Consider the following 22,585-nt stretch of genomic DNA (forward strand, 5'->3'; position numbering starts at 1 on the left):
AAGCCTTAAACATGAAAAAATTTCAAAGGTAATTCTTGACATTCGAAGATTTTATTTCTTGAAATTTGATAGCATAATCTTTTGGGAGAAACATTTGTCTATAAAAAAAACATGATATAAGCTAATTTTGAAATCAAAGTTCGTTCATTTCTAATTATAGCCTTGCCCCTACCCCAACCTTAAGGGCAATATAGTTGAACTGCACTATCAAAAGACAAAGAAAATATTATTAACAACTGACTAAAGAACCGTTGATGACTTTTTATTTGTTAACAAAATAGAATACTATTAGTACTATTATAAATTTATCTCTTACACACGGGAAATCAAATTGCTGTATAATTTCCTGCTAAAGAGAGTTTGATTCCTGTAGGAAATAATGTCTTTATCCTTTATTTGATTTGGAATATTCTGTTTATAGGTGAACTTTATTGTAAGGATATTTTCAATACCACCAAACTATCAGTCTTTGAGGTTATCATTTGACCAAGTTGGATTTCTTGATAAGATTAGTTCATTACAATAATGCAAGTCTGAGGATAGGGACTTCACTTCAGGACCCAGACCCAGGCACAGGTTGATTAATCATACCTGTAGCCATGGAGGTTCGTATGAACCCCCCCTCTTGAAACATAAAAAGCACTGTTAAAGTCAACGTTCTTTTCAAATTGTGACTGTTAAAGTCGAGTTTATGAGTCCAAATAACCCCTCTCTGGAAATTCATGGATACAGGCCTGTTAATTGAAGTTTGCAAAACAATCATTTATATTTCTTCAACACCTTACATACTTTTATGGTGTAATGATTTAAATTTTATGGGGGATTAGGGTAATACTAAAAAAATTATTGAGGAAGGTTAATATTATGACAAAAAACCCAAAAATTGTTTAATATAACCACAAATCAAATTTAAATTCTTATTAAAACACATTATTATTAATCTGACAAACTTAATATAAATGTTATACATGCTATAGCATATACTCTAAAATTAACACAACTCTCCTTCAACTTATATAAAACCTGTTTTGTACTTTCTTACAGTTATAACTCTGACTGAAATGACAAAATCTAATACTCATCAAATTGTTACAATCCAAGATGTACTTTGTACACATAAGAAATCCCACATAAAAATCCACTGTGAATATATCCCTCATAAGTCCAAATAGGAAATCGGTTGAAACAGCCTAGTCATCTATTTGAACATATATCAGTACAACGATATTGATCTCTACATGTATGAATCATGTGCAACAGGTGGCACCACTCAATAGGGAAAAAATTAATAATAATAATCTTTATATCAAGGTCTATTTCCCATTGAGACTTGTCATTCGTATTTTCAAAATGTCAATTGTGCAATATCCATTTGTAAATATCAGAGAAATCCAGAGTTTCATCTGAAGGATCTGTGAGGGAGATATCTTTAGAAGCAACTTAGAAGAATTTAAATGACACAAATCTACAGATCACATTAAACTTTTTATCAACAGAAAAACATATTGCATTTCAAATACCCTCCCTAGTCTTTTGGTCTGTGATCTGTGACTGTCTCATTAACAATAATATCAAATCTCCTAATGTACTTATTCCACTGTCTACCATAATTGGTTTTGTTTAAATGTTAGAAGCTGAAATCTGGCTCTTGGCTCTTTCCTTTAAATTGTTCTAAATTTTGTTATCATGGGACATATTATGGCTTCCTTAATGATACAACTTTTGCTCATAGTTAGAGGCCATACAGTGACACATAGTTGTTTTAATCTTAGGGCTTTGGTTTTTGATTGTTAGTTGTCTTACTTGCAATTATACAACATCTCCTTATTTTTATACTAATTCTCTTGAGCTTTCTGGGAAACAAGCTGCAGTTTCTCTGCATGACTATGTTGTGTCTATTTACATGATATAGGTTTTTCCGGTAATACTCCCCAATTATCTGACTTTATCAAGTGCATGATGATATTAAATGAATATAATAGCTATTCTTATTCTGTTTTTCAGGAAATATGCATAAAATCAACAAATTTCTCTCTTGATTTTTATTTACAAACATAAAATTTGAAATACTGCTAGTAGCTCCTATATTTAATGAATTGAGAACATTAAGTTCAAAACTTTGAATGCTTGTTAATGAAAGGGATATTTATCTTAATTACATCACAACAAAGAGAATTATAAAGGTCTATTTCACTACTGATCTTATTCATTCATTTCAGGAATAACCATGTTTTTTTTTTTATCTATTATCTAATATTGAAATCAGCTTTTTAACAAAGATAGTTCAAATTCATTATAGATAATTATCCAAATTATTCTTTTCAGGCGATAATGCACAATTTCATGGCAATGGACCATGTTAGTGCTTGTCACCGTTTGTGTTCAATTGGATAACTGTTTTTAAGTGTCTATAGATTATTTCTAGTTTTAACATATTATGTGGCCATGGTATGTTTATTCCAGGTTTTTTGTTTACCATTGGACAACTGGTTCTAATGAACTTATCTGATACCTGGTTTACAAGCATATGGGATGATTATTCCTGGTTTGTTGTTTTCCTTTGGACGACTGGTTTCAAGTAGTGTCTTTGGCATATTCCTGGTTTTAACATGTTTAAGTGGCTATGGAATGACTATTCCTGGTTTCTTGTTTCCATTGGACAACTGGTTCTAGTGTCTAGCTTTTCTGTGTTTATTAGGCCCTGGTATGATTATCCCTTGTTTGTTGTATTCCATTGGACAACTGGTTCTAGTGTCTAGCTTTTCTGTGTTTATTAGGCCCTGGTATGATTATCCCTTGTTTGTTGTTTTCCATTTGACAACTGGTTCTAGTGTCTAGCTTTTCTGTGTTTATTAGGCCCTGGTATGATTATCCCTTGTTTGTTGTTTTCCATTTGACAACTGGTTGTAGTGTCTAGCTTTTCTGTGTTTATTAGGCCCTGGTATGATTATCCCTTGTTTGTTGTTTTCCATTGGACAACTGGTTCTAGTGTCTAGCTTTTCTGTGTTTATTAGGCCCTGGTATGATTATCCCTTGTTTGTTGTATTCCATTGGACAACTGGTTCTAGTGTCTAGCTTTTCTGTGTTTATTAGGCCCTGGTATGATTATCCCTTGTTTGTTGTTTTCCATTTGACAACTGGTTCTAGTGTCTAGCTTTTCTGTGTTTATTAGGCCCTGGTATGATTATCCCTTGTTTGTTGTTTTCCATTTGACAACTGGTTGTAGTGTCTAGCTTTTCTGTGTTTATTAGGCCCTGGTATGATTATCCCTTGTTTGTTGTTTTCCATTGGACAACTGGTTCTAGTGTCTAGCTTTTCTGTGTTTATTAGGCCCTGGTATGATTATCCCTTGTTTGTTGTATTCCATTGGACAACTGGTTCTAGTGTCTAGCTTTTCTGTGTTTATTAGGCCCTGGTATGATTATCCCTTGTTTGTTGTATTCCATAGGACAACTGGTTCTAGTGTGTAGCTTTTCTGTGTTTATTATGCCCTGGTATGATTATCCCTTGTTTGTTGTTTTCCATTGGACAACTGGTTCTAGTGTCTAGCTTTTCTGTGTTTATTAGGCCCTGGTATGATTATCCCTTATTTGTTGTTTTCCATTGGACAACTGGTTCTAGTGTCTAGCTTTTCTGTGTTTATTAGGCCCTGGTATGATTATCCCTTGTTTGTTGTTTTCCATTGGACAACTGGTTCTAGTGTCTAGCTTTTCTGTGTTTATTTGGCCCTGGTATGATTATCCCTTGTTTGTTGTTTTCCATTGGACAACTGGTTCTAGTGTCTAGCTTTTCTGTGTTTATTAGGCCCTGGTATGATTATTCCTTGTTTCTTGTTTTCCATTTGACAACTGGTTCTAGTGTCTAGCTTTTCTGTGTTTATTAGGCCCTGGTATGATTATCCCTTGTTTCTTGTTTTCCATTTGACAACTGGTTCTAGTGTCTAGCTTTTCTGTGTTTATTAGGCCCTGGTATGATTATCCCTTGTTTCTTGTTTTCCATTTGACAACTGGTTCTAGTGTCTAGCTTTTCTGTGTTTATTAGGCCCTGGTATGATTATCCCTTGTTTGTTGTTTTCCATTTGACAACTGGTTCTAGTGTCTAGCTTTTATGTGTTTACTAGGCCCTAGTATGATTATCTCTTGTTTGTTGTATTAAATTGGAAGACTGGTTTCAATGTCCTTAGCGGACATTTGATAATTTTTCACACACCATTTCTGTATACTTACCAACTAAATAGTTTATATCTCTTGTCTTTGTATCTTTTCAGAGTTCGGGAAAAGTGGCGGTACTCAGGATTTTACCATCAAAATTTTGAATAGGACTGACACACTTTTAGTATTTTTCAATAGAATAATAGTGAGGACCAGCAGATTTTCTTCAAGGACCACCAAGGAAAATAAGATTTCACGAACTCTGTCTCTTCAAACTGTTTATATCTACAGTATCTTATTCACCTTTTTCATAAAACTTTCAAAGACTTTCATCACCCCATTTTATTGCAAGGTTCAAAATAATTTTTCAATTTAGTCTTATAAAGAAAATCAAGTTCAGAGAGTTTTTTTTATTTAACAAAAGATAACTGTAAGTCCTTTTACCTTATAAAGCCTTGACAATCAACATTTCAACATTAAGAAAAAAACAGCCATATATTTTAAGGACAAATTCAATCCTGAGATGCAAGCTGAGCTTTATTTGTAATTTTTTCTAACAAGGTAGACTTCATGTATATAACTGCTATATGAATTCAAACATTTAAGATACCGATAGAAACAAAATGTGCTAAAGAGGTCTACATTACTGAGAACATCAGATTGAACCATCAATAAAATAGGTATCCAACAGTCTTCCAATGACTTTCAAGGTTGAACAGACCAATAAACACTGCTTACAAAGAGTCCAAACAAAAAATTCCTAATCCCTCCCACGGAATTTGGAGGTGATCAAAATAATTTCAATGAAAAAAGACAGAATCTAATTGTGTGTTAATAGGTTTCCTGTTGACTGTGATGGTAGACAAATGACAAAACACAGTTTGTGGCTGAGAAATCAATCACGCTAATAACATCTTGTATTATTTCTAATTTCTGATGACTCAAGATTGACTTTGTGACACTGACGTGTGATGAGCTACTGAGAAAACTTGAGGTTAAAATGGTTTATTATAAATCTTCTGTTATTGAACATCTGACATTTTTTTGTAATCTTAGGAAAACTGCAAAGAGTTAGATTTGCTTAATCCAATAATTAATAAATCAAAGTTAACCAGCCCCAGACTTAAACTCTAATTCTAATAAAGTAATTCTTGTCAAGTTATAGTCAGAATCAGAATGGAACAGTGTGAATAAGGAAGAATATATTTGTTTGGATGTTCGACCAAATATATAATTGAATATAGCTTATTAACGACATGTATAGAGAATGCTAATATCATGACACAATCTTACAACTTTTGAGACTGTGATTATAATAAAATACTGTGCACATTGACTGAAGTCAATCATAGATGTTAGATACAGTATTTCAACTGTGTTCATATAAACTAAGAGAACCATTCTCAAAATATAATTCTTTATTCATCACAGAGCTACTTTAAAACTCTTCATTACCTAAGAGAAAGTGAAACTTTTGAACTGTTCAGAGTACGCTTCACTTCAAGAGTAACTTTCAAAATATAAAACACATGTTTTTAGTCTGATGGACCTCTAAAAATGTATAAATTGTTTACAAAAATTTTATGAAAATTGGACATGTACTTCACATCTATAACTAAAGTACAAAACTACATCAGATGATTATTCCTAATGTTAATTGCAATTCAGTTTGTTTTAAAATTTCACATTTGCTTGAGAAACAACCCTCTGAGATATTCTATTGGTCTCAGAATAGGCATAAACTGAGATGACTATAACATGTATAGTTACATGTATAGTTACATGTATATATAACTTCAATATATAACTAGAACACACCCGTGATATTACGGGTCCGTGACTGAATTAAAGTATATAACTATGCGCAAGCCTTATTTTAGTATTAGTATTGTCATCTGATAAAGTCATGCCGATTATAAGATACACAGTTTTTTCTCTGCTTTCAAATCTCTCTGTTTGAACCCGTCGAACTGGAACTTATCAATTATTGGTAATATTAATTATTTGGAAAACAAAAGGTCCTGGAATGGAGTATCTTTTAATCAACAGCATTGTCCTATATTAGTTATAAAAAAGTTGAATTCTTTGATTCGCTGTTTTACGTCATGCCCTCTAACAAATTGAAGTGTATATAGCATATTAATCCTGAATACACCTTTTGGTGGTGCGCCTGGCAGCTGCAAACGTACAGATAATGTAAAAGGTAACAGGTGAATATACTATTGGTATCGGTATCAGACTCAACCCGGAACTTCTTAATTATTGGCAATATTAATTACATGGAAAACAAAAGGGCCTGGAGTGGTGTAATTTTTAATCTACACCTTTGTACTATATTAGTTATATATAAAGTTGAATTCTGTGATTCGTCGTTTTTACGTGATGACGGCTGACAAATTGGACCTCGTAATTTTAGTATTATAGAACCCTCTGAGATATTCTATTGGTCTCAGAATAGGCATAAACTGAGATGACTATAACATGTATAGTTACATGTATATATAACTTTAATATATAAAGTAATTAATTTGAGATTACAACTGCAGATGTCACAATAGATAGAACAACCATATATCAATACTGTAACAACATCTGCTAATAGATTTTATAAAGTGATAATCAAATGAATTCAGGTAGTGATGAATTAAATGTTTGAAAATAAATCAAAGAACTTGGTAGCTCTAGAGGAAAGTTTTATGGATAGAATGTTTAGAAACTTATGATCATGCACTATATTTTGTGTATCTAAAAAGTAGTGATAAACCTTGGAAGATATAGAAACCATAGAGTTTCATATTATAAGGCAAATACATAGAGTGAAATATATATTTTCAATTCCTTTGGGTCTCATTTCAAGAAGATGAATATAGCTGCTTCAGCATTTGTTAGGGGGAAATCAATTTGTTTTACTCCACCATAAGATTTGGTATAGTAATATTAGGAATTGTCAAGTTCCTTTCTTTCATACATGTCAAAGACTTACCTCTTGAAGTTTTTCTCTGACACGGTTCACTGCATCTATCCACTTAGACCTTGCTGGTGAGGAATAGTCAGGATTCATTTGTGTTTCATATAAGTCCTGTCCATCACTAACTTCTTGTGTACTCCCTCGGCTGATGTTGGTTGATGATCTTGTACTGTTAACAGGGCTAAAATAGACAGAAAATTGTTTACAGGATTAAAAATAGACATAAAATTGTTTACAGGACTGAAAATAGACATAAAAGTGTTAATATGACTAGAAATAGACAGACATTTATCTACAGGACTTAAATTTACGGATCAGTTAACAGGACTTAGGTTAACTATGACAGACAATAACTGTTTATATAATTAAAATAGACAAAGATTTGTTTGCAATACTAAATGAATCAGACAGAATCTGTCAACAAGACTAACAACAGATACTGCAAGCTTCTGCTCACGGATGATACCCTCGCCCAACTGTAAGTGTTCAGATAACAGAAAGTTATTGAGTGATGAATCTGAAAACACTTCACATGGTATAGTTGACTCATATAAACACTGAAACTATTTTTTTAGAAATTCTTGTAATGTAGTTCCTGAGATAATTGTGAAGAAAATTTTCAACTACTTGGATGTCATCAGTGTTCAGTCAACAGGAAGTTGTTGAGTGAGGAACCCATCACATGCCGGTATAGCTGACTTATTGAACTCCTTATGATGTAGTTTCTATGAAAAATGTGACGAAAAATAACAATGGGACAGATGGACAAACAGAGGTAAAACAGTATACTCCCACTTGATATTTGCATGGGACAGATGGGCAAACAGAGGTAAAACAGTATACTCCCACTTGATATTTGCATGGGACAGATGGACAAACAGAGGTAAAACAGTATACTCCCACTTGATATTTGCATGGGACAGATGGACAAACAGAGGTAAAACAGTATACTCCCACTTGATATTTATATGGGACAGATGGGCAAACAGAGGTAAAACAGTATACTCCCACTTGATATTTGCATGGGACAGATGGACAAACAGAGGTAAAACAGTATACTCCCACTTGATATTTGCATTGGACAGATGGGCAAACAGAGGTAAAACAGTATACTCCCACTTGATATTTGCATGGGACAGATGGACAAACAGAGGTAAAACAGTATACTCCCACTGGATATTTGCATGGGACAGATGGGCAAACAGAGGTAAAACAGTATACTCCCACTGGATATTTGCATGGGACAGATGGACAAACAGAGGTAAAACAGTATACTCCCACTTGATATTTGCATGGGACAGATGGACAAACAGAGGTAAAACATTATACTCCCACTTGATATTTGCATGGGACAGATGGACAAACAGAGGTATAACAGTATACTCCCATTTGATATTTGCATGGGACAGATGGACAAACAGAGGTAAAACAGTATACTCCCACTTGATATTTGCATGGGACAGATGGACAAACAGAGGTAAAACAGTATACTCCCATTTGATATTTGCATGGGACAGATGGACAAACAGAGGTAAAACAGTATACTCCCACTTGATATTTGCATGGGACAGATGGACAAACAGAGGTAAAACAGTATACTCCCACTTGATATTTGCATGGGACAGATGGACAAACAGAGGTAAAACATTATACTCCCACTTGATATTTGCATTGGACAGATGGGCAAACAGAGGTAAAACAGTATACTCCCACTTGATATTTGCATGGGACAGATGGAAAAACAGAGGTAAAACAGTATACTCCCACTTGATATTTGCATGGGACAGATGGACAAACAGAGGTAAAACATTATACTCCCACTTGATATTTGCATGGGACAGATGGACAAACAGAGGTATAACAGTATACTCCCATTTGATATTTGCATGGGACAGATGGACAAACAGAGGTAAAACAGTATACTCCCACTTGATATTTGCATGGGACAGATGGACAAACAGAGGTAAAACAGTATACTCCCATTTGATATTTGCATGGGACAGATGGACAAACAGAGGTAAAACAGTATACTCCCACTTGATATTTGCATGGGACAGATGGACAAACAGAGGTAAAACAGTATACTCCCACTTGATATTTGCATGGGACAGATGGACAAACAGAGGTAAAACATTATACTCCCACTTGATATTTGCATGGGACAGATGGACAAACAGAGGTAAAACAGTATGCTTCCACTTGATATTTGCATGGGACAGATGGACAAACAGAGGTAAAACATTATACTCCCACTTGATATTTGCATGGGACAGATGGGCAAACAGAGGTAAAACAGTATACTCCCTCTTGACATTAGCACACAAATCTATGAGAACAATAATATAAAGTTGAGCCTAAAACATGTAAAATATGCTGGTTCTCATTATTTGCTAAAACATATGAAAAGAAGTATTCACAATAGTCCAGAATTCTTGAAAATGATTACCAATATTCATCAATCTATATTTGACCTACTTTCAAGCTCATCAATCTATTTTTGACCTATTTTCAAACTCATCAATACACCAACATCATAATTTTAAAACTGAAGGATTCATTGTTTACAAATATTTACTGGACACTCGATATCATTTGACTCCTATTAGAACTAAAGAAATGGTCATCTCTAACCAAGTTTTAGGAAACAAAGTAATTAAACTTAAAGGGACCTATTGTTCTGTATAATACATTCTTCCTATATGCTGAAATTAAATGCATTTCTACATCAATGACAGCATAATTGATCACACTTTCTACATAAATAACAACAATAAATTTACTCTGGGATTTACACTAATAGTTCACTTTCAATCAAACAAATAAATATTGGATTTTTTTCAAAATCAAAGGATTTTTTTATATTACCTAATAACTGAATTTGTTTCTCATACATCTTGTTTTTTTCCAGCATTTAAAAAAAATGACAGCAAAGAAGCCTCCATTAAACATTCAATAATATGTTCATTTAAACCTAGACTTGGTTTTTTATCACATTTTGATAGCTGACTATTTATTTTGAATTTTGCTCTGTGCTCATTATTTAAGGTAGTATTGTGACCTTTAGTTGCGTAAACCCATTACATCTTGTAAAAAAATGTAAACCCCCAACGAAATAATCCAATTCAAATTATAATACACATTACTGAAAATATTCTACAGTTGAATACTTTAATAAATTTTAATAAAAAAAAGATTTATTTATGTTCAATTTACTTTAACAATACTGCATCATGATTACTTATTTATATAATATTAACCATATTTAATGTTGAAGTTTATTAATTTCTCTATATTAAATCAATTTTTATGCACACATAATACAAGTAAAGATAAAAGATAACCAAGATAACAATGCTGAATGGATCATCAGTTAAAATTTTAATTAAATTTGATATATATGATTTAAATAAACTTACAAATAGTCTTACAAATTTGAAAATGATTTGATAAAAAAGCATCATGGGTTCTCCTGATGACAAAAAATTTATGTTGGACAGAACAAGACCATTATTCTATCAAAAGCTTTGTTACATAGGAATTAAAAGAGGGGCAAAAAATACCAGAGGGATATTCAAATTCATAGATAAAAAATAAGCTGACAATGCAATGGCTTAAAAAAAAAGACAAGCAGAAAAACAATAGTACACAAGACATAATCCCTAAAAAATACTGGGGGTGATCTCAGGTGTTAATATGAGTATATGACCAATTATCTGTCCAATGTTCACATTAATTTTATCATAATGATGAGCAATTAAAGTTGCATGTTACCCCAGAGAAAAAGTTTTTAAAATACATTCAATAAGCCAAATTTCAAACAACGTCCACAATTCCTCTATGGGCGTCCTATTTTTTAACACCATGTGGTACAGATGCATAAATAGTTACCTATATCTAACCTGAACAAATACCATGAAATTCACTGCTCATAAGAACTAACCATACTTAAAGTCCATTACAATACCACTTACCATTCATGTAATAGTTCCCTTCATAATTAAGTAATGCATTGCTAACACACAGAATTGTCATACAATGATACGGTATCACAGTATAAACCTTATAACTGTACTTCATTTCAACCCAAAGTAGACGAAGATAATTATAAATGTGGACAGGTAGTAGAAAAGTAATTATTTATATGTTTGGTAGAAGGTGGATAGTGTCAAACAACGTACTTCACAAAGAAATAGTAATTATATTTGACACCTTTAAACTTAATACATGTATATATATATATATTTACATAAGGCAAACATGGTTGAACAAGAAAAAACACAATCATGTGGATGAACAAGAGAAACTCAATCATGTTAATGTAAAGGAAAAACACAATCATGTGGATGAACAAGAGAAACTCAATCATAATAATGTAAAGGAAAAACACAATCATGTGAATGAACAAGAAAAACTCAATCATGTCAATGTAAAGGAAAAACACAATCATGTGGATGAAAAACAGAGAAAACACCATCATGTGTATGAACAACAGAAAACACCATCATGTGGATGAACAAGAGAAAACACAATAATGTTGGTGAACAAGAGAAAACACAATCATGTAGATGAACAAGAGAAAACACCATCATGTGAATGTTCAAGAGAAAACACAATTATGTGGATGTAAAGGAAAACAACACAATCATGTGGATGCTAAGGAAAAAACACAATCATGTGGATGAACAAGAGAAAACTCAATCATGTGGATGTTCAAGAGAAAACTCAATCATGTCAATGTAAAGAAAACACAATCATGTGGATGTAAAACAGAGAAAACACCATCATGTGTATGAACAACAGAAAACACCATCATGTGGATGAACAAGAGAAAACACAATCATGTTGGTGAACAAGGGAAATCACAATCATGTAGATGAAAAAGAGAAAACACAATCATGTGGATGTAAAACAGAGAAAACACAATCATGTGTATGAACAACAGAAAACACCATCATGTGGATGTACAAGAAAAAACACAATCATGTAGGTGAACAAGAGATAAGACTATCATGTGGATAAACACGAGAAAACACAATCATTTGGATGTAAAACAGAGAAAACACCATCATGTGGATGAACAACAGAATACACCACCATGTGGATGAACAAGAGAAAACACAATCATATGGATGTAAAACAGAGAAAACATCATCATGTGTTTGAACAACAGAAAACACCATCATGTGGATGTAAAACAGAGAAAACACCATCATGTGGATGAACAACAGAATACACCACCATATGGATGAACAAGAGAAAACACAATCATATGGATGTAAAACAGAGAAAACATCATCATGTGTATGAACAACAGAAAACACCATCATGTGGATGTAAAACAAATAAAACACCATCATGTGGATGAACAACAGAATACACCACCATGTGGATGAACAAGAGAAAACACAATCATATGGATGTAAAACAGAGAAAACATCATCATGTGTATGAACAACAGAAAACACAATCATGTGGATGTAAAACAGAGAAAACACCATCATGTGGATGTACAAGAAAAAACACAATCATGTAGGTGAACAAGAGATAAGACTATCATGTGGATAAACACGAGAAAACACAATCATTTGGATGTAAAACAGAGAAAACACCATCATGTGGATGAACAACAGAATACACCACCATGTGGATGAACAAGAGAAAACACAATCATATGGATGTAAAACAGAGAAAACATCATCATGTGTTTGAACAACAGAAAACACCATCATGTGGATGTAAAACAGAGAAAACACCATCATGTGGATGAACAACAGAATACACCACCATATGGATGAACAAGAGAAAACACAATCATATGGATGTAAAACAGAGAAAACATCATCATGTGTATGAACAACAGAAAACACCATCATGTGGATGTAAAACAAATAAAACACCATCATGTGGATGAACAACAGAATACACCACCATGTGGATGAACAAGAGAAAACACAATCATATGGATGTGAAACAGAGAAAACATCATCATGTGTATGAACAACAGAAAACACAATCATGTGGATGTAAAACAGAAAAAACACCATCATGTGGATGAACAACAGAATACACCATCATTTGGATGATCAAGAGAAAACACAATCATGTAGGTGAACAAGAGATAAGACTATCATGTGGATGAACAAGAGAAAACACAATCATGTGGATGTAAAACATAAAAACACCATCATGTGTATGAACAACAGAAAACACCATCAGTTGAATGTTCAAGAGAAAACACAATTATTTGGATGTACAAGATAAAACACAATCATGTGGATGTAAAACAGAGAAAACACCATCATGTGTATGAACAACAGAAAACACCATCATGTGAATGAACAACAGAATAGACCACCATGTGGATGAACAAGAGAAAACACAATCATATGGATGTAAAACAGAGAAAACACAATCATGTGTATGAACAACAGAAAACACAATCATGTGTATGAACAACAGAAAACACCATCATGTGGATGAACAACAGAAAACACCATCATGTGGATGAACAAGAGCAAATGTGACCAGGGAAAAGCAGCTTCAGTTTAATATTTTGGACTTTAATATAAAATTCTCAATGAATGAACAGGGGAAAATGCATGCAAATGGATATAAATGAACATGATGAACAAACACAACCAAATGGATGTACATGAACAAAACACAATCAAATGGTTGTACATGAACAAAACACAATCATATGGATGTACATGAACAAAACACAATCAAATCGATGTAAAAGAACAAAACACAATCAAATAGATGTACATGAACAAAACACTATCAAATGGATGTACATGAACAAAACACAATCAAATGGATGTACATGAACAAAACACAATCAAATGGTTGTACATAAACAAAACACAATCAAATGGATGTACATGAACAAAACACAATCAAATGGATGTACATGAACAAAACACAATCAAATGGATGTACATGAACAAAATATAATCAAATGGATGTACATGAACAAAACACAATCAAATGGATGTACATGAACAAAACACAATCAAATGGTTGTATGAATGAACAAAACTCAATCAACGGGAATATGCATGAACAAACACACAATCAAATGATGTACAAAAGAAAAGGTGGACTTACAAACAGAAAACTTATCATCAAGATGAAGCAGAAGAAAACACAGTCTAATAGATCTACATGTGAGTAACACAGTCACGTGGATAAACAAACAGAAAACACAATAATGTTTATGTACAAAAAGAAAACCAAGAAATCATAATGTACAAAAAGATATATACAATACAGTAGGTAGCAAAACTAATTGTTGACCTTCTGTTCGGTAGAATTGATTTTGGAAACATGTTCTGAACCTGAACAAATGTACAGTAAATTCCACTAACCTTATTTTGGGACAATTTTGTGATAAACCAGCCCTGATAATATGCACACCACTAGAACTTGATAGAACATATGCAAAATGAAAAACCTTCTATCTTTCATTATTGTCAAAGATGCTGGATTATGAATAAATAGGGTTCTGACAAAGGCTATTTAAACAATATTGTTTCCATACAGGAGATAACAAAATAAATATTCAACACAAAGCAAAACTGATATCAATTATAAAAGCAGTAAATAATTCTATTTATTTCAAACAAACTAAACTAATGTTTTCATTTAAAATATCAATATTTTAAATTTTGTGCCACTTTTATTTCAAATGTAGATTTATTTCACAGATCTTTCAGATATAGAAAATAATAACATTTCTGATGTTGTATGTTGTTATTTAAAGATCAATGAAATCCATTTCATCACAGGTGTGTTGTAGGTATCAGATCAATACACTTCAAATATTTCTCACAAAAGTATTGCCAATAATAAAAGGAACAACAACAGATGGCCAAATATCAAATCTAACATTGTTTACATATTCAAATATCTAAATATCATCTAAAAAAAAAGCCTTTTGAAAAATTTTGTATCATATATTGACATTAAGCAAACTGATCATTAGAGCAATAGTTTTACTTTGAAGTTGGGTATTAAATTTCTTAAACAAACATGCAAAATAAAACAAAAAAACAAATGTTTACAATTGTCATGTTATTGTATTTCATTTTTTTTTATAATCTATGGATCATTTTGTGAAAAATTTGTAATATCATATGAAACATTGTTCAGAAATTGCTTATATGGATAATATAAAGGAAATAACCTTGAAAATAACCTTAGAACATGTAATAAGTTCAACAGTTCAGAAGATAAATAGACCCAATTTGATGATAAAATTCACCATGAACTCATGCAAGGTATATACACCATGCACCTGAGTCAATAAGTATGAGATTTTGACTCTCAGATTTCCTAAAAAGCTAAAATAGAAAACAAAATCATTATCTAAATGTATGAACGAGTCTGGAAAACCTGCATCAGGTAAAATTGTAATCAAAGCTTTAGAAAGCCAAAGATATTCAATACTTGAAAGTAAAAAGACCGAAAAAGAACTTAATAAAACAACCAAAACCTCTTCAGTCAGCTTATAATCATGAAAATGATTGACACAACTTTTCTTGTCATCATTTTATTTTCACAATTGTCTCTCAGGTTAAGTTAATGCACAAATACATACAACTTAACTTAATACTCAGACATAATACATGTTAAACACCCCATGCTTGATATCAAATTCAATCATAAAATTGAGAATGAAAAATTAAGTATTAAATAATATTCCCAGACCCAAAACCTCTCTAATTCCACAAGATCCTACAAGTCCTTCCCAAATCCCCTATGTAATATACATACACTAATACCCAGACTTATATATTCGGCCATTATACATACATAATTGTGTGTTTTATAATTACACAATGTTTATTAATGATAAGACATCTGTCAATTCAATATTTAAGTGGTTGTGAAGGATATGCCTCTGTCCTTCTCAATCAATATTTTCAATTAACTAAATATAGACCTCTAATATGGACTGTCCACTTGTGAAATGGCAGGTTATTATTGCAGATAATTAATTAAATGTTGTGGAGACAAATATAACCTGCAGTTTTCTACTGTTCAACAACAGCTAAGTGAATGATAAAACAAAAGTGATTTTGGTATTAATTAAGTCCATTTAATGATACATAGATATCTCCCATCATTTCCCATATCGCCCTTATTAAAACATTATGATGAGTGTTATGTATATAGAGATTATAATTTTCTCAATATAGTAATACTAATACATGATTTAGTTGCGACAATACGAGTCTGTCCTGGTGGGTTATATTCATATGGTCTCCACTAGCCGAGACATTTCAAAATAGGACCCCATTGTTTATAATTTGTTTTGAGAATTTTTTTTCTCATTTGAACTGTTGAGTATATATGTTTGTAAGATACTAATAAAGTTATCAGAGTCAATCATTATAATAAGTCAGATAAACATGGACTTAATTCTATGTTGCTTGGTCATGGGAAGTTTTAAAAGGCTGTAATGGTATTTTGTGTTGAGATGGAAAGAAGGCTACTGTGATAACATGAACAACAAGTTCCAACAGGAATGTGTTTCGTTCAAACATTTTTATCGTTAGTGGATTCACTAGGAAACAAGTTATTGCAACTTATATAATCCCTTTCTACTTTGCATGTGCGACTGCTGCCTTTTAGGGGGCATTAGCCTGCCCTTTTTTTAAATTTACAATGGTGTCTTTAACGTGCAAGAGAATGTCTCTTTCTTGACACGGGTCAGCCATTTAAAGTCCTCTTTTGACAGACTATTATTGTTTCTCAAGACCATACTCACAAATGATGTCGAGGGAGAACTGAAAGTTCAGTCCCTGAAGTTTTCTCCCAGAACAGGCATTGAACCAGGAACCTTTGGTTTAGAAGTTCAATGTGCTAACCACTACACCATGGGAATGTGCGCCTCCCCTATAAAGGTTCCTATTGTTCAAAATGACTAGAATGACTGTAACTCTGTTAAAGTTCATGCAGTTAAGACTTTGAAAATATTTGAATTAGCTCTCCTTACAATAAAGCCATTTTTAAGTAAACACTTATATAATCAATCAATCAATGATTACTTGATTTGTTTATTTTAATTTAACTGACCATAATTCTAACTGGGCATAAGAAAGATGTGATATTCCTTAAACTCTGATGGTAAGTGTGATTTTCAGACCCCCCTCCCCCCTCCCCCCTCCCAATTTTTTTTTGCAAGGAGTACACAATACTTGACCATGCCTTTGTCAATCATCTGCTTAACATTCCTAGACTCAAATGCTTTCACAAATGCATGTGCATATATTTCAAAATTATAAGACTCGAAAACCACTATTTTCATATTTATTCACCTACTTTTATTTATTTGTATTATTTTGTTCTTAAAATAAAAGGTGGAATTATAGCACCGAAATCCACACACTGTTATTTAAATCTCAGCTCTAATTATCCATGTAAAAGTAAAAACAAAATTTTATCGTAATTTCATTATTTGTAAAAATCCAATTGCAATGAACTATTTCTATTGGCCTACCTTGTTTCAGCATCATTTGATTTGAATCCCCAAATATTTCCATAAAACATTCCCAAAAGTTGATATAGATGTCTACTTTAACATTATAATTAAAGTGATAATTAGCAAGGATAATTGTAGAATGATTTACATGAAATGACCTGTTATTGGAAATATACATCTATCAACATAATTACTGGAAAATAGATCCTGGTGGTACAGAAAACTGAGGGTATATCAACTTATTTACAATCTAAGTACAAAATAAAACCAGTACATTAAAATAAATAAACTATCAATTAAATTTGCATAAAAATAGCTGGGAGTTTAGACTTTTAAATCCCGAGGTAACAAAAAGAGTTTACATTCATAGTTTTCTATTCTTATCCAAGTATTACTCCATTTGAAGTCATATTACTGGTAGTCTTAGGTAAGAAAGACCACACAACAACAACAACAGTATAAACTTATAATCCAGCTGTGAACTTCCCATGTAAAGGGGTCACACAGACAAAACAACAACATGGATAATGGGTATGTGTCAATGAGACAATAACCCAACCAGAGAGCAGAAAACAGTCCACATATAGGGTTTTATCACAGCCAGAATATCATGCAAATGGCCCTTGAATAATAATATGTACTATAAAAATGAAAATGTGGTATGATTGCCAACATTTGAGATAACTCTCCACAAGAGATCAAATGACACAGAAATTAACAACTATAGGTCAATGTAATGCGGCTTATGGCCTTCAACAATGAGCAAAGCCTATGCTGTTCCGTGAAATTAGATGTCCCACTAAACAGTAAACTGCAGTAACACACAATGAACTAAAACAAAATCACCATATACATGTACATGTAGCATGACTAGATTTGTACATGTCAGGTCACAAAAACAACAAAACACTAGCCGTTATTAGCCTGTGTACATAAAAACTGATGCATGTATCCTTTGCACTATAATTGATATTAGTAATTCCAGTCAATGAAAGTGACTTAATCTAGGGCTCTGCATGTGCAGTATCATAAGACCAGTGACAGATCCAGGGGGAGGGTTCCAAGGGTGGGAACCCCCCTTTTTTTTGGATGATCAATGCATTTGAATGGGGGCATATATTTGGACACCCCCCCCCCCTTTTGTCCTGGGTTGGGAGCCCCCCTTTTTAAAATGGATGAATCCACCCCTGAAAGACAATACACTGTTAACCATATTTAAGTCCAACTATAATACTTTCTACTAAGACAGATATAACAAACCGTGATAAATGACTTGTGGTTTCATACTTGTTTTTAGGAACAGTGACAACAATGACCAGAGACAACAACAAAGTACTTACCTATAGTCCTGTGTACTATGACGACTGATGTTAGTAGTGTTAGTTAAGGAATCACGGCTGTGCATTGGGCTCCTAAGAAATATACAGCAATATAGTGAATATATAGCAGAAAAAAGGTGAACATTGGTATTTCTACCATGAAGTGGTATAGAAAACTGGAAGTATTGTTCGTTATTACACATGTTTATTTATATGAATTTATTATTTTGGAGGAATCTATTGATGTGATCTGTTGTACTGTGCAGTATTATTCAATCCTTGAACATGTTAACCTAAATTTTGAATTATTTAACATACACCTTAACAAGAATGTGTCCATATAGTACAAGGATGCCCTACTAGCATTATCATTTTCTATGTTCAGTGGACCATGAAATCGGTGTCCAAATTTTGCCATTAGAATTAGAAAGATTATATCATACGGAACATGTGTACTAAGTTTCAAGTTGATTGGACATCAACTTCATCAAAAACTACCTTGACCAAAAACTTTAATCTGAACCTCGCACTATCATTTTTTAAGTTCATTATCATTATTGGGGTCAAAACTATAATTTGGTACTCAAATTAGAAAGATCATATCATAGGGAACATATGGACTAAGTTTTAAGTAGATTGGACTTAAACTTCAACAAAAACTACCTTGACCAAAAACTTTAACCTGAAGCAAGACGAACGGACGGTCGCACACACAGACCAGAAAACATAATGCCCCTCTACTATCATAGGTTGGGCATACAAACATGAAATCTTTTTTGGAGATGTGGAGATGCATGTTATGGGAAAACAAAACGACATTGTACTTTTTTTTTTTTTACTTAATTGTACCTAAAAAATGTAAAGATTGCAAAATTTTACTTTGAATACAGAATAAAACCCCTATCATGCCTATGGTGCAATATGTAACTGTATGTTTAGGAGGTTTCTAATTACATTTAATGTCATTAAATCAATATGCTGTATGTCTCATAGAAACTACCCGTATTATATATGTGAATACAGTAACTACAACCAGAACCTAACATTACACTTCTTGTATTGTTCCATTAAAATAAAATATTCACATTTCAATGAAACAAGTAGCAAATTAATGCAACATGTCATGGTGTTCATTGTCACATAATACCCAATTGAAATTAGAAGTCAAGTCCTAATTAATGATTGTAAGAGACTCATTCTTATCGGAATCAAGACAAAAGTTCATATTATCCGCTATTCAAGGCAGATTATTACTTTAGTACAATTGAATTATCTTAAAAAAATATCATGAATATAGCATGCAAATTAATGTTTTGTTTCTATGAGGCAAACTTTGAATAAGAAAGAAAGCTAGCCTTTAACTTTCACATTCCACTGTATAGATGATATTTTCTATCTGTAAATTGAAAGTTTGGTGACTGTACATGTATTGATCTTATCCTACTCAGAACTTGAAATGAATTAAAGGATACAAGGATACAATTGGAAGTGTTTCATATCATCACTGAAGGAAAGTTTGTGTACATATAAACAGATTTAACCCTATGTAACCATGTTGATTTTCCAAATTATCATGATGGTTTTTATTTCAGCTCAAATAACTCCCTTTAATATTTTTCAGCATTATGCATTCATATGTTCAAGATAAAACTGTCATAAATCTCATTTTATATCAATAAGAACTGTCGGTGTGGGATGGCTTGCCATATAAATAACATTTCAAAAATACCTCCTCTCTCCCTCCCCCCAAAAATAAAATTGTCCAAGATATTGTTGATTTATACTTTTAATATAAATAACATTAAAATAAATGAACTGTCAATGACCTTGAAGGCACAGTATTGCAATGTCCTCTCATTGTAGCAGCTGGGTACAAGGAGAGACAACTCCTAACATTATCATTTTTTTTAATAACATTCAAACTAAAATATGTCATATTCAAATATACTATAAATGTTCATACATATCACAAAGAGGACTGAAAACAGACCAGAGAGCAGCATCTTGCAAGTCAAAAGACCTTAACTATGTCAAAACTAGATTAATCAGATCTAGAAGTAAAATAACACTCAAATATAGGCATTATGTGCATATATCACTTTTTCACAATAAGGCCATTGAAAATTGCATGTTGGCCATGGATTTCCCTAATTCAAGAGTCGACAGGGAGGATTTCTTTTTTTATATTTTTGGTTGAAGTAGATCATTGCAAAAAATCAAACAAGGCACAAGCAGTTTTGCTCTACAGAGAATTTTATCTAAAACCACTGACAGGAAATTCTTGAAAAAACTTGTCGTGACATAGATCTGAAACTTTGGGAATGACAAATGAAAATTCTTGAAAAAAATTATCAGACAATCATAAAAGCATCATTGATTATTGTTTTTAACGAGAGTCTTGCTCAATTTTTCATCAATTTAAAAAAATAAAGGAAAATTGACTTGACCTGGTAGGGTAAAGGGAAAGCAAAAAATCTTTTTGCATGGCCTTACAGCTTATAAAGCAACTATTATCTTATTATCAGACAATATCAAGGCATCAATGATATTTGTCTTAAAAGAGAGTCTTGCTCCCCCCCCCCCCTATCTTTAAAAAAAAAATGACCAAACCTCACAGGGTTAAGGGAAATCAACAACATTTTTTTTGCATGGCTTTATACATACATGTAGCAATACAGTATCATCTGACAACTTAATATCTCGATTTGCAACAAAAACCGAAAAGGAGAAGATAACTGATTTGTGAACTTTTATAAAGAGAATGTTATGTTGTTGCTTTTTTAAGATATCACACCTGGGACACCAATATTAGCTCAAGGAATTATATTGGTTAAGGGTTGATATATATAGTCATTAAATGATATTGAAAAAGTCATTTATAATATATACATACAATTTATCTTACACTTTTCTGTTGTGTTTCATAAAACCTGTGCAGCCCAAAATTGTTGATATAAAAGCGTTAAAAATGTTCATCTTTACCTGTTTAACCCTAGGCCTCTATTATCAAAGGTATCTAGTTTCATTGAGAACGTAATAAAAGAAATTTAAAACTAAACTACGTTAAATATATATGTAAACACAATAAGAATGTGTTTGGACAATTTTGGGTTCATGATCATTTGGCCCAGATTTCATTTAAGGAAATAAATTCAGAAAAAGGTTATGAACATTAATATTTACACCAGATTAAAAGTGATGAGATTGGCTGACCTTGGTCCTTACAACTAGACATTAGGACAATTGATATCACTGGTTATGAATTTCAATTGAATTATCTCCCTTTCATCAATGACTATATTTGTACAAAATGAACTATTGTGTGATATAACTTCTAAATGCCAAGGCAGGTGAATGGTTCATAACATTTAAACTCAAATATCATCAACTATTGATGATTAAATTTAATGTGCTTTGTGTTTCATAAATAAAATTGGAAAATTATCTGTATTATTTACGTGTTGACATCTGCCAATTATACCCTAGGGCTAAAACCTGCTCTTCTGTTTACAAAATTTTGAATTTTTGAAATACTAAGGCTTTTCTACCTCAGGTATAGATTACCTTAGCTGGATTTGGCAAAACTTTTAGGAATTTTGGTCCTCAATGCTCTTTAACTTCGTACTTTATTTTGCCTTTTTAACTTTTTTGGATTCGA

General features: G+C 32.4%; 1 protein-coding gene across 19 annotated transcripts in view; it reads right to left on the bottom strand.

Moving 5' to 3' along the window:
* The window catches only part of LOC134714885 (protein unc-13 homolog B-like), a 129,924-nt gene that overhangs the window by 64,452 nt on the left and 42,887 nt on the right, over nucleotides 1-22,585 (bottom strand). For 18 of the 19 annotated variants that reach the window (XM_063576551.1, XM_063576555.1, XM_063576548.1 and 15 more), the window contains exons 9-10: nucleotides 18,949-19,020; nucleotides 7,135-7,300 (exon numbers count right to left, since the gene is read on the bottom strand). In XM_063576551.1, coding sequence (XP_063432621.1) covers nucleotides 7,135-7,300; nucleotides 18,949-19,020 — 238 coding nt within the window. The remainder of the gene's footprint in view (nucleotides 1-7,134; nucleotides 7,301-18,948; nucleotides 19,021-22,585) is intronic. The other variant, XM_063576559.1, reaches the window with a different exon arrangement.

Source organism: Mytilus trossulus, chromosome 4 (assembly GCF_036588685.1).
Source record: "Mytilus trossulus isolate FHL-02 chromosome 4, PNRI_Mtr1.1.1.hap1, whole genome shotgun sequence".
In the NCBI taxonomy this organism is placed as follows: Eukaryota; Metazoa; Mollusca; class Bivalvia; order Mytilida; family Mytilidae; genus Mytilus; species Mytilus trossulus.